Here is a 12,951-nt window from a genome sequence, read left to right on the forward strand (position 1 = left end):
TTATCTACGAAATCAACAAATGGATATAATCGATGATTACATTTAATTGCAAAACTTTCTTTATTTAAGTTTCTATTTTCATCGTTACGTCAACTTATATTATATACTAATTGGCAATTGTATAAAATGTTCTATTATATTCTATTTTCTATATAGAAAAAATACACAATATACACAAATACGTTGTATAAAGTTGCGATATGTATATTCGATTTGAAAATTAAATAATATTATCCAATATGTACGTTTTAAAATAATATATAAAAATGTACTGTCAAATTTGTGAAAAAAAATAATATTTAATAGTAGCATATTCAACTCAACTTTCACTTTTTATGTAAAATATTAGTATTACTTCTCCTAATTCAGATAAATTTTATGGATTACTCCAAATATAAGAATACTTTATATATAAAATTTTACGGATTACGTTTATGTATATAATCAAAAGTTATATAAAATTAAAGATTTGAAGATCCTACATAGTTGGTCATATTGTATAAACTATAAAAAATCTTTGGTGTAATGTTTATTATTGCAATTATTTGCTTCTTACGATAGCAAATATGTAAAAAATAAAAAAGCTTTTTCTTAAAAAATGCGCATATTAAATAAAATGATATTATACGACTTAATAGCTCACAGCTATTATAAATGTGCAATATATTAAAGTATTACGTGTTATCATATAATATTATATGACATTACACGTGAAATCTATTATTTTATTCATTACGCTACATGTATGAATTTATTAAGGCACCTTTTTGATATAAAAGCTAAAAGGTTGTTCTTTCAGAAAACATTTAAATACGATAGATAAATTTATCGTATATAATCCATTTTTAGAATAAACTTCAGAAATTATCTGTATATTTAACTAGTGCCTTTTCAAGTATTATAATTATGGCTCCAAACGTACACGTTTGAAACAATCTGCAGGCAAAGCTTTTCTTATGTCATCAATATTTTCAACTTCTATTCTTAATCTATTGACTTCGTCTTCATAATTTTTAACCCATTGCGTTTGCATATTTTTTGCATCTGTTAATGCTTTAATTCTCTGATCTAAATTGGCAGCTTTAATTTCTTTTTCTGCTGCAGTTAAACGTTCTTCTAAATGATTCAAGTGTGTATCGTCTGTTTAATAGAAATTTGATTAGTCACAAAAGTTCCCATAACATAAGAAAATATTTACAAATTATAGCTTATACATACTGACCTAATTCAGGAAGATCTTCAAGTTCTTTTATGATTTCAGCTATATCTGATAATGCTTTATCAACATACGTTGCAGTTAAACCTACATTGATTTTTGCTTGTCCAACTTTATGGTTTGCCTATAAAATAATTATATATATTATAAACTATATGTTATGCATCTATTCTTATATATTTATACTTAATCACTATTTTATTAATTTTTTTTATCGTTACCTCTGTAGTAACATTCGTATCTTTTCCAACTTGAACCTCATAATCTTTCATTAGAGAATCTGTAGTATCAACTCTAAGATGTAATATTTCTGCTTCATTGCCTAAACGCAATGCCTCTAATTTAGTCCTATTTGCCTGTATTCTAATATCATTTGCATTTTTACTAGCTTTCTCTGCATATGCCTGGCAATAAAATAAACAGATTAAACAAGTTCTATTTTTAATATGTTTTATAAATTATAACATTAAGATTATAAATTTACCTGTGCATGTTGCGCTTTTTCATGTGCACTTCTTGCATTATTTTCAGATCCATTTAATATCTTCTCAAGTTGGAAAATATCTTTTATCGCAGTTTGAATCATTATTTCAATCTTTTCAGTACTTTCCAATGCATCTTGGGCTTTGATACGTTCGCGTTGCACTTCGTCGTCAAATTCTAAATAAAATAACACAGTTTCATATTGTCACCATTACATTAACATTGATAATAATGAATATTTTACCTCCTAATTTTTTTAAAGTCTCTTGCGCTTCTTTTAACGTTTGATCACCACGTTTGACAGCATTATTTGCTTTTTCATTCGCACCGTCTAATTCTGCAAGCAATTCTGCAGTAGCTGCTTGTTGATCTTGTGCTTTATCTAACAATTGTTCACTCTTCCATACTTTTTCCGTCATTTCGTTAATGAATTTCTCATTTTGTTCTAATATTAATTGTGCTTGTTCTTTTAATCGTAATCCCTAAAAAGCAAAAAAAAAAGAAAATAAAAATAAAAATTTTATTTTATAATAAAGACATAAAATGAAATTCTTACTTCATTACTGACAGCATCTACTTGAGTTTGAAGTAAATCAACGTCTACGGAAGGAAGAGAAAGATCTAATATAGATAAACCTAATGCTTCCTGAGAAACTGCAAATGACTTTGCACTTGCAACTGCTGTAAGATTCTTCACTTCATTCATACGATCTTCTAACGTTTCCAATTTATTTTCTAATTCTCTTAAAACATCTCTAATCGAAAAAAAGTTTCATATAATTTTCATCATTTCATATTTGTATGTACGATTGTAAAAAATATTCTGCAAAACAATACATACGTCATGTTTGAATTTTTAGCTATTGCCTTTTTAGCAAGATTATAAGCCTCTAAGGACGTATTTCGAGCTTGTTCAGCCAGCATATGAATTTTCTTAGCTTCATTGGTATTACTATAAAAAAATTAATATCACCAATAATATTAATGTTATCTATACGTGTAGAGATATTACATAGATGTAAAAAAAAAAATATTGTACATACAAATCAGCTAAAATACGTGCTTCGTGTGCAATAGCTGTCATTTGTTGATTCTGTTGACCAACTTGATCAGCGCGTAATTTGGCTTCTGCTAATGCCGTTGCTCCGTCTGTAGCTAAATAATCTTCCGCTTCCTATTGTTATTAATATATACACATTTCACATATATTTATTTGTAATATATATAATGTATAATATTGAAGTATGTATATTTCATTAACTCACAGTCAATTGATCATGTATTTTGTCTAACACTGTCTCTGCTGTATTGACATTTGCTAATCCTTCTGTAGTAGTCTTATATGCTTCAGCTGCTGTGATATTTACTGTTTGTGAAATAACACTTATTTCAGTCAATTGGCTATGCAATTCATCGAGTTGCTCAACGAGCGTTTTATTTCCACCTAAAATATCAAGATTAGTATCAAATTTATTATCAAACAAGAAAACAATGTACACACAGATTTATAAACTTATATTTACTTCCAGACTCTTGCTTGGCAATATCCAACAAATTCTTCACTTTGTTTTGAACATTTTTTAATTCCTTTTCAAAGTCAGAATCTTTTATGACAGTTGGACTACTATTAATCTTTTTAAGTGTATTCTCTAATTCTGATAAACGTTGTCTATGTTTATCGACTGCAGATTGAACTAGATTATAGCAATCAGGACAATCGATGCAACCATTTTGTCTATTATATTTATTTTCCTTACAGCGATCGCAACGTCTTCCTTCTACGTTTGTAAGACACTATGATAAAAAGAGAATACGACGAATTAAAATAAGAAGATAAAAATAAAGAACATTTATATTCATGTAAACGTACAAGGCATTGTCCACTGGCATCACATTGTAAATCTTGAGATCCAATTCTGTCACAATCGCAAGGTTTACAACCTTCTCTACTAAAACCAAACTGATATGGTAAACAAGTGTCACAACGTTGACCAGTTATTCCTGGTCTACATTGACACTGACCAGTAACAGTATTACAAGTCCGGTTATAAGATCCCTCAGAATCGCAATTACAAGGTGTACACCCCTAAAATATTTATATACATATATGTGTATGAACATAATCTATAGTATTCCATAGCTTTGTTTGTATGTATTATCTTATTTAATTATGCATTCACCTCGCCGCTTAAAATATGATAATATCCATCTTCACATTTATCACAGTTACGTCCTATTACATGGGGTTTGCAGAGGCAATGACCTACAAGCTGATCGCAAGGAGCGACTCTTCCATCTTCAAGTTCAACTGTACCTGGTGGATAACACTGACACAATTTGCATCCATCTTCTCTATTATCGGATAAAGCATCTCCATAATAACCTAATGAATGATTTATCAATGCTCATGAGACACATCACTATTTCCAAAAATATTGTAAATGTTGTGTTAAACTGTTCTCTTAATATACCCGAAAGACATTCTTCGCAATGAAAGCCAGCAGTGTTATTGACACATTTCAGACATTCTCCGGTTTCGTGATTACAATTTCGTACTGCATTTAAATCAATGTTATTATTACAATCACAAGGTCGACAAGCTATTCCCTTTTCGGGATTACCGAAGTAACCATCTGAACAAGTTTCACATCTTGGTCCTAAAAAGAATCAAAAATAATTTGAAATTATAAAATTACTTTTAATTTTACAAATTGGATATAAGAAACGAACGTGTATGAAAACTATCTTTTTACCTGTTCTTCCTATTGGACATTCAGAACAAATCGGATCAGGATTATTACCAAGAAGAATGCAAGGACCGTTATCAGGACACGGACATGGCTTACAATCGTTGGAAGTGCCTTTTAAAGGATACCCATAATATCCACGACTACATAATTCACAATTACTACCAGCGGTATTATGTTGACAAATACATTGACCTGTGATATATTAACCCAATAGATATATGAATAATTTGAGAGACAAACATAAAATTCAATCTATGTACACAATATTTACTCACCCGTTTCAGCTTCGCAAATATCTGCATGTCCGTTACAATTACATGGAACGCAAAGAGCAAAAGGACCACCATTTGGTGGATCATGATGAAAACCAGGTGCGCAAGATTCACAAAATTGACCAACATAGCCGTGAGGACAATTACAATGTTCAACCCAATCAGCAGGTTCACCGGCAGCACCGCGAAGTGCAGTTTCCAATTTAACGTCATCCAGAAAACCTCTACCTAATTACACGAAAAACATAATTGATAAAACGAATTTCTTTAAGATTTCTTATTACACAAGAAACTTCACCTTGATGCGTGTAAGTTCCACGTATCTTTATAGCGGTTAAGTTGGAGAGAATGGACATAAAAGCTCTGGCAGATAATCTCGGTTGCCAACCATATTCGCTATGCTCGTGTAATCTAAATCTATATTCTTGTGGCTAAAAAAATATTTGAAAGCATTAAAACCAAACGTACAAGATAAATACGAATTTAATATTATTCTATCAGTTTTCTTTACCGTGACAGTTGGCATACGATTTTTTTGACCAAATATCGGTTGCGTTATTTGTTCACCGTTTCCACCTTCCAATATTACATCGTGTGCAGTTGGGGCAGGACCTGCCTCTCCTATCCTTAAAGTGAACGATAGATCTTGATTGTACGACGCTCTTTGATCTCCCAAAAATCTATCTGTAAATGATAACAAGACAATTGTTCAATAATCCTGCTTCTATTATAGGATACTCTTTTGAAATAGATTATTATATACCAGGTGCAATGAAGTAAACATTGTCACGATCTAACGCTGTAGCGTATATCGTTTGCGTTAGAGGATCATAATGTACAGGTATTGGGTTTCCAGCTACGGTAGCTGACCAGCGTTCATTTCCTCGGACAAACATACTCTCAATAACGACTTTCGAGTAACCAGCTGCAGGCATACATATCGATGAATGGCCATAACAGAAACATGGAGTACAACCGAATTCATTTTCCAAAGCTAGATTAAAGAAACCTGGTCGACATCTGTTTAAGAACGTGCAATCATAAACGATTCAAACGAATTGCATATATTAAAAAATATCATCATAATGGAACAAATCATATAAAAATAAAAACAATTTTTCTTCAACAATAATACTAACTCTCGACAACGTTTTCCCTCAACATTTTCTTTACACACGCAAACTCCACTAGTCGAATCGCAGTTCGGTGTATTTGCTTGCGAACCTGGTAAACTACATTCGCAAGATGTACAACCAAGAGATCCAAAATTGTAGAAATTCGCAGAACAACGATCGCACTTGTCACCTGTTACACCCGCCTTGCATTGACATCTGCCTTCGCTGTTACATTGTAAACTTCTTGAACCTACGACATTACATCTTCATTTTATATTTGACTGTTATATAATCATATATGTGCAATATTGTTTTTATTTTAAATTTAAATTTAAATTTGAGTTTTTCAATAGTTATTCTGATTTTTACCAATCTCGTTGCAGTTACAAGATACGCAGTAATTATCTTCCGGACGTTGATAAAAATTCTCCCGACATCTTTCACAGTTAGCTCCATCTCGGTTAGCTCTACAGTCTAAACAATGACCACCATGACCAGTCGCCTTATACAACTCTTTGTCGAAATAACATCTTTCGGAATATCCATTGCAGTTACAAGCTGAAACCAACATACACGATGATAAGCCACTTTAATTAATTCTCTTTTTGTTATTTAATTAAAAACCTTACTATACGCCGGATACCATGAAAACAATTCATTCCAACGTGATGTCATGCACATCACTAAATTGTTCATTAACACGAACGATGCAATTATCACTTTCATCGTTAATATAATGTTATTTAGAAACAAATTATAAACTAGTTTAATTTCAGTTAATTTGCCCTTCGAGTTCATTCATTTTCATTGATTAAATTTTAACGATACAAAAAAATTAAATGAGACAAACAACAAGCAAATATCTTTCTGTAGGTATCGCGACGTATCGTATACTGAGCCTTAAGAGCACGAAGAAACTACATTATATGTCCTTGCACCGTGCACAATATCCCCACTTGAGTGCACGTAACAGACGTAAAAGGTAAAGTCAGTTGTTTAATGTCAAGCCGATCGTGAAGTTACGTTCTTTCTCTCGAGAATTGAACGAAAAGAAATATGTGTCTTCTTTCCTTCTGAAACTCTAGAAACTCATTTGAAACTCACGTTTCTTCATTTATACGATAATAAATCGTAAGGCAAAAAACAAAAATATTGAAAAAACAATATCGAAGCTTACGTTTGCATTCATGAGCATCAGTCGTCGTGGCACGACCCCATGGAGCATCGTTATAAAAAGGTAAACATTCGTTACAATCCGGACCAGCAGTGTTATGTTCGCATCTATAAAAACAAGTACAATTACAAAACGATCGTTTGAAACAAATCAGAATAAAAATGTAATATTACAATCGACTTTACCTACAAACTCTTCGCGTTTTACCATCAACGCTTGTACTGTTTACACATTGCCCAGCATGACCATTACAAGCGCAACGTGCTCCAACTGCAACATCAGCGATCGCGTAATAATAAGATTTTAAAACCTGATCATCGCCAAATACTTCATCACCGAAAGTGTTTAATCTATCCAAAGTGATCCTTAGATCAGTTGCTTGTACCCATTCCTATAAAAACGAGATAAAAAACGATGAACATTTTCTAAATTGATTTTCTTTTTCTTTTTATGTACATATTTATGTGTTATACATTTTGATTATTCTACCTGTAATGCTGGATTCATTTCGAAATAATACGCTGAAGGACGTCCTTCCAAAGTAGAAAAAGCTACTGTCCCTTTTGATAATGGCGAAATGTCCGAATACTCGGAAGTACAAAGTACTCTTGTGTCGTCACCACGTACAGTTTCTTTCGATTCTGGTAGCTCGTACGTGTCTCTGCAGGTAGCCGAATAAAATTGATAAGGCTCCCAAGGTGACTGCTCGTTTTTCCTTTTATATATACCCCAACTTTCTGGACGAGGTGATTCGAAGAGTACTCTGACGTATGTGATATCGAACGTCTTATTACCTAACATTGATGAAAATTATTTAATATTTATTATAATTTAAGATTCGTTATTTTTTATTTCTCAATATTACACGTATTTTAAAAAATAGACAAATCTCAAATATATCAAATATATCAAAAAATAGCTACAAATTATACAAACGATTTTATATATATATATATATTTTTTTTTCTAAATATTACACGTAATTCGTAATTTATTACACGAGAATCGCGTAAAATATATAACCCCGCAAACTATACAGCATCGTTATCCTACAGACCCCACCTACGCAAGACGCGATGTTTCCTTATATGCTCAGCTCTTTCATATCCTCCCAAGCTCGAATTTTCAAGCAACGTTAGAAAATAGCGAAGAGAAATTATTTATTATATTACGAATTTCTTTTGATATAAAATATATGTATATAATATTCTACATATAATTATACCTAAATGAAGAGTCAAGTTGACTTGATTAGGATATTCGATGCCCTCAAACATAGTCTCTGATTGCCACCAAGTCGCATTGTCGTTATTATCATGATCGGTAAGAAAAGAGGCTGGATGATCGCCATATCGACAAATTTCACAAGATTTTCTTTGTACTCCAGTTTGTTTGCAAAATTCTGTTGGACGTTCTTCTCCGCATGTATTTGTTGCCTCCATGAATACATTGAAAGCAGCGTTTTCAAAGGGTGGTATACATCTCTAAAAATAAATAATAATAAAAAAAAATAAAATAAAAAATAAAAAAGAACAAACAAAATGGCAAACACGAAAATTTGAGAATTTTTAACAATTATAAAGGACATAAAAGTGTTTAAAAGAATTTCTTTCATAGTTCTCGAAGAAATTAAAAAATATATATATATATATATTTAACATGAAAATACGAGAATTTCCGAACAACGTAAGAAACAAAATGTGAAAATGTTATCTTTTACAGTAAGCATTAATGAAAAAAAAAAAAGAGAAAAAAACCTAAATGATCGCCACGAAAGATCGAGAATTTTCGAACTATTGTACGAAAAACAAAAAGATTTCTTTCAAACTTTTTATGAAAATTGATATTAATTAGGAAAACAGAGATAAAAATTGATTAAAAGAACGTTTTTGATTAAAGTATTTCTTCGTAGCAGTGAATCGTTTCACGATATTCATTCAAGTTTTTGTTGTTATCTAACATAATCAATGAGACATTCGCATGAACCGATTGATTGAAAGGAGAAGATTGAAAATTACTAGATTTTTTCTTTTTTAAATATACATAATCGTAACATTTTTAAGAAAAAGAAAAAAAGAAGAATATACCGGATAGTCTCATATCTATCACACATTATCATCCTTCTATGCTATCTCGAAAAGTTCGTGTAACTTCGGACCTTTCTACGATAACCCGTCGTTCCAATTCCCTTTAGGAAAAAGCGTTACGTATATCAAAATAATCACGAAGAACAGACTATTTTTCGTCTAAGCGCGCTAATTTTACATATTTCATTGGTTACGCTTATACGAAGATCAAGATCGCAAAAGTCATCGACACCACGAACAGATTCTTCGACATATTCTCTCAGATAAGTATTTCCTAATCGTAATACTAATACATCGAAACGATTAGAACATGTTTTCCGATTACGACATTTTTCTATAAAACTTAATGATAAATAAGAAAAAAAAATAAAAAATAAAAGAAAAGTTATTATGAAAATAAACATCGAGAGATATCCAATACAAATTATTATAATAAATTATTAGAAAAAATAAAAATAAAATCGATCTTTCTTTTTCTCTTCTCTTCCGTGAAAACACATACAGATGCGATCTTGTAACCATACATAAAACACATGGCATTTACCATGTGTTCACCCCCTGATCCGACACAACAGAGATTCGAAGAAAGAAAAATAGCTCGACTTTATGTTCACAGAACTTGTCCTTATTCTACGAATAATTCTAACAAATTTAGAAGCCTATATTTATTACAATCTCTTTTCATTTAGTTTATTGACGTTAATAAATCGTTAAAATATGATCACAGATAATGCAGAAATATAAAAAAGTAAAGTAAAAAAAAATTGATTGTCCATTAACTAACCTGTGGTTTTCCTTGACTATCATAACACTTGTCTTCGTCACGACTCGTCGGTGGCCATCGAGAATAAAGTTCATCGGATGGATCAGGATCAGCAAGTACCACGAAAAACGTGATAATAACAAGTAGGAAAAATTTCAAAAAAATTCCGCACATTTTGATTCCCTTTTTAACGTTTAAATCCTTCAGTCTCTTTCAATTCTTGATATCAATCACTCGACAGCACGGATGCACCAAAGTACAAATCGCGTTGTTTTACACACCATTAAAACTCGTAACCTTTATTCCGATTCACTTTAGCCAAATTTTTCCTTTATTTTCGAAGATGAGAACAGTCGAATAACGTGAACGGGTCCATCAGGATCGATAACTTTTCGAACGTTCTGGTCAATGATTTTCTTTTCTATTTAAAAAAGAGAACACAAGAAAAAAAATAATGAATGATATTCGTTGTTAATTTTTGTTCTCAAAAAAGCGCGCGGAAGTACGTTATTTTTGAAAAGTTTTTTCTACGTAGTAGTATATCGTTGATCGATTGAATATATTTTTAATGTGTTATTTTTAATAAATCATATATATTATTCGTACGATCGTGTTGGATCGAAAGATCTACGATAAAATGAATATTAAATATGCTTCGTCTGAACTTACATACGAGAAAATCAAGGGGAAAGCATGCAAACGTAAAACAACTCGAGATAACGAATGCTTTTCAAGTAAATCTCAAGAACATCTCAAGCCTTTGCTACTAGAGTAATGTCAACAAGATACCGTGTAGTTGCATCAAGTATGAGATACTATTTAGTTCTGAAACTATGCGTCCTTAGACAAATCAATAAGAAACGATAAACTATTGTAACAAGATACGTAAAGAATTTGATTATTTCTACACTCTTGTAGAAAGTCCCTTTGTTCCGTCGTTATTTGAATATAAAGAAACAATCGGTCCATGAAAAAGAAAAAGAAAAAAATAGGATATAGACATGTTGGTCCCGTTCTTATTTTCCGACTATTTTTAAAAAACTTTTATAGACGTCACCTACGAAAAAATTCAGCTTGGTGAAAATAAGGTTATAAAAGTAGTTGATCGGATCTATCTTCTAAGAAACGAATCACTATATCTAAGAAAATAAAAAAAGAAAGAAAAAGGAAATATAAAATCTATGTGATCACTATCATGTGTACGTGAGGGTATTTGCTAGCCCATCTTAAGACTGCAAGGAGTACAGTGATCCTGAAAGTGCAGTGCTAAGGGAGATAAAGAAGGAGAAAGATAGAAAGAAAGGGAGAAAGAGAGAGAACACGCATAGTCACAGGCACCGTGTGTGTGTGTGTGTGAGAGAGAAAGAGAGAGAGAGAGAAAGAGAGAAAGAGAGAAAGAGAGAGAGAGAGAGAGAGAGAGAGTCACGCAAAGAAAGACAGAGATAACGACAGAGAGGTTTTTTCAAAAGATCACCAGTCACTCGGATAAACGATTCGTAACTCGTCGCAAGTAAGAAGAAACGATTCATCTTTTCTAACCTCTTCGTGCAAACGAAGTCTCAAAAATGTAGAAGTTGAACGATGTCCCTTTCTTCACTGTACAAGGCTGCGAACCGAACTGAGACGTAGAAGAGAGAAGGAGTGTAGCCGCCGCGTCCGATGCTGGAGCCGCACTGTCGAACATCGTTGCTCTCTCTTTCTCTCTTTCTTTCATTCTCCCTCGTTTTTCTTCGCTGTGTAGTAGCGCACGCGCTCTTCCATGTAGTAGTAGAAAACGTGCCTTCTCGATATATTCTATCAAACGGTATTTTGTATAAAATAGAGAACCACTGATGTATTTCAAGACAAATAATACTTTTTTTTTATATCACTCATGACATATATATATATATATATATATATATATATATATATATATATACAATATTTTTCTAAAAAAAATATTTTTATAAAAGAACGTAGATGTGTTTGTCAATTACGAAGACTAAATACTTGAGAAATAAAAGTTAATTTACTTAAAAATTGTCGAGTACTCGATGTAAATAAGAAACAGTTATAAAGTAAATATGATTTAATATCGACGTATGCATACGATTGACTCATTAGTTCTGCGAATATATATCCTCGACATTCATTTGTGTATATGCTTCCTGAATATGCTTACACGGTTATAATAATCGTTATCTGACGCGAACGGAAATACAAAAAAGATTAAACAGTCAGGGAACGATGACTTCTTCTCACGTATTGTCACTATTTTAAAGTTTCAATTCTCTCTTTCTTTCTATTTCCTCTTTTAAAAACTAAGTATTTATAAGAATAGTAATTCGAACAATATTAAATTATATTCGTATATTCATTTTGTTATGTATGTATTGATAGGTTAGATTTTATACAAATTTTACCATTTTTATTACAAATATTTATCACGAATGTTGGAAGTCGGATGCTTTAACAGATATATTTTTACCCGGAAATGCTAAATGATACCATGTATTCCAATATATACGTACACGTACACGTACACACACACGCGCGCGCGCGCGTATAATACTTTTTATATCATGTATGAATATTTTACGGTATAAGTATATCTACATCTTTTAATATCACTTCATCAATTTCTTAATTTCACAAAGTTATGAAGTTATCAGAATAGTATAAAATCAAATAATGTTAAATTAGTTATAAACGCATAATTTATTTATGTTCGTTGTATTCCATAAACGTTCATACGAAATCATGAAGCAAAATAATTTTGTTGTCAAAATAACTGATGAAATAACCTCATAGATTCGAATAATAATTTAAAAGAAAAATAATATTTCAAATCACTATTTTCATTTGGAAACCTAACCTAATGAAACTTTAGAAGAGTTTATGTCAGATTATTTATGTCAGATCTCACTCAAAAGAACTTTGATTTCGTTTTAATGATAATATTTGAATAATACTATTTTCACGAAAAAAGATTATATTGTATTTAAATTTTACGGCACATCAATTATGAGTCAGACGCTTTAAATTTGTTTACACATTAAATGAAAGATCACGAATCAATGTACCACAATGTGTACAATGTTGATTATGA

The 12,951-nt window shown here is 31.3% G+C and overlaps 1 protein-coding gene and 1 long non-coding RNA gene across 2 annotated transcripts; one reads left to right on the forward strand and one right to left on the reverse strand.

The window, feature by feature from the left end:
* Positions 1–12: 12 nt before the first annotated feature.
* Positions 13–12,892, reverse strand: LOC127070972 (laminin subunit gamma-1). The gene is made up of 27 exons (XM_051009638.1): positions 12,718–12,892; positions 11,400–11,654; positions 9,882–10,281; positions 8,236–8,494; positions 7,500–7,804; positions 7,196–7,401; positions 7,014–7,117; positions 6,206–6,394; positions 5,861–6,086; positions 5,485–5,741; positions 5,233–5,405; positions 5,020–5,152; positions 4,725–4,949; positions 4,453–4,641; positions 4,171–4,356; positions 3,880–4,082; positions 3,570–3,785; positions 3,223–3,493; positions 2,965–3,143; positions 2,743–2,873; positions 2,541–2,651; positions 2,256–2,454; positions 1,944–2,181; positions 1,701–1,876; positions 1,438–1,620; positions 1,223–1,340; positions 13–1,140 (listed from the first exon to the last, which is right to left on the reverse strand). The coding sequence occupies exons 3-27, from the start codon at positions 10,032–10,034 to the stop codon at positions 905–907; spliced, it is 4,866 nt and encodes a 1,621-aa protein (XP_050865595.1). The 5' UTR covers positions 10,035–10,281; positions 11,400–11,654; positions 12,718–12,892; the 3' UTR covers positions 13–904.
* On the forward strand, positions 3,724–5,213 carry LOC127070995 (uncharacterized). Its single transcript, XR_007784770.1, has 2 exons — positions 3,724–3,847; positions 3,926–5,213. It is a non-coding gene; the product is annotated as an uncharacterized LOC127070995 (long non-coding RNA).
* Positions 12,893–12,951: the final 59 nt, after the last annotated feature.

The sequence above is a fragment of the Vespula vulgaris genome, chromosome 1 (genome assembly GCF_905475345.1).
Source record: "Vespula vulgaris chromosome 1, iyVesVulg1.1, whole genome shotgun sequence".
In the NCBI taxonomy this organism is placed as follows: domain Eukaryota; kingdom Metazoa; phylum Arthropoda; class Insecta; order Hymenoptera; family Vespidae; genus Vespula; species Vespula vulgaris.

Excerpts from the sequence above, each read along its gene's own strand:
- LOC127070972 (XM_051009638.1), bottom strand. The coding sequence starts at position 10,034 with ATGTGCGGAATTTTTTTGAAATTTTTCCTACTTGTTATTATCACGTTT. Across the intron at positions 7,402-7,499 it reads AAATGAATCCAGCATTACAG|GAATGGGTACAAGCAACTGA; the intron begins GTAGAATAATCA and ends TCGTTTTTATAG. Across the intron at positions 2,455-2,540 it reads GCTAAAAATTCAAACATGAC|AGATGTTTTAAGAGAATTAG; the intron begins GTATGTATTGTT and ends TTTTTCGATTAG.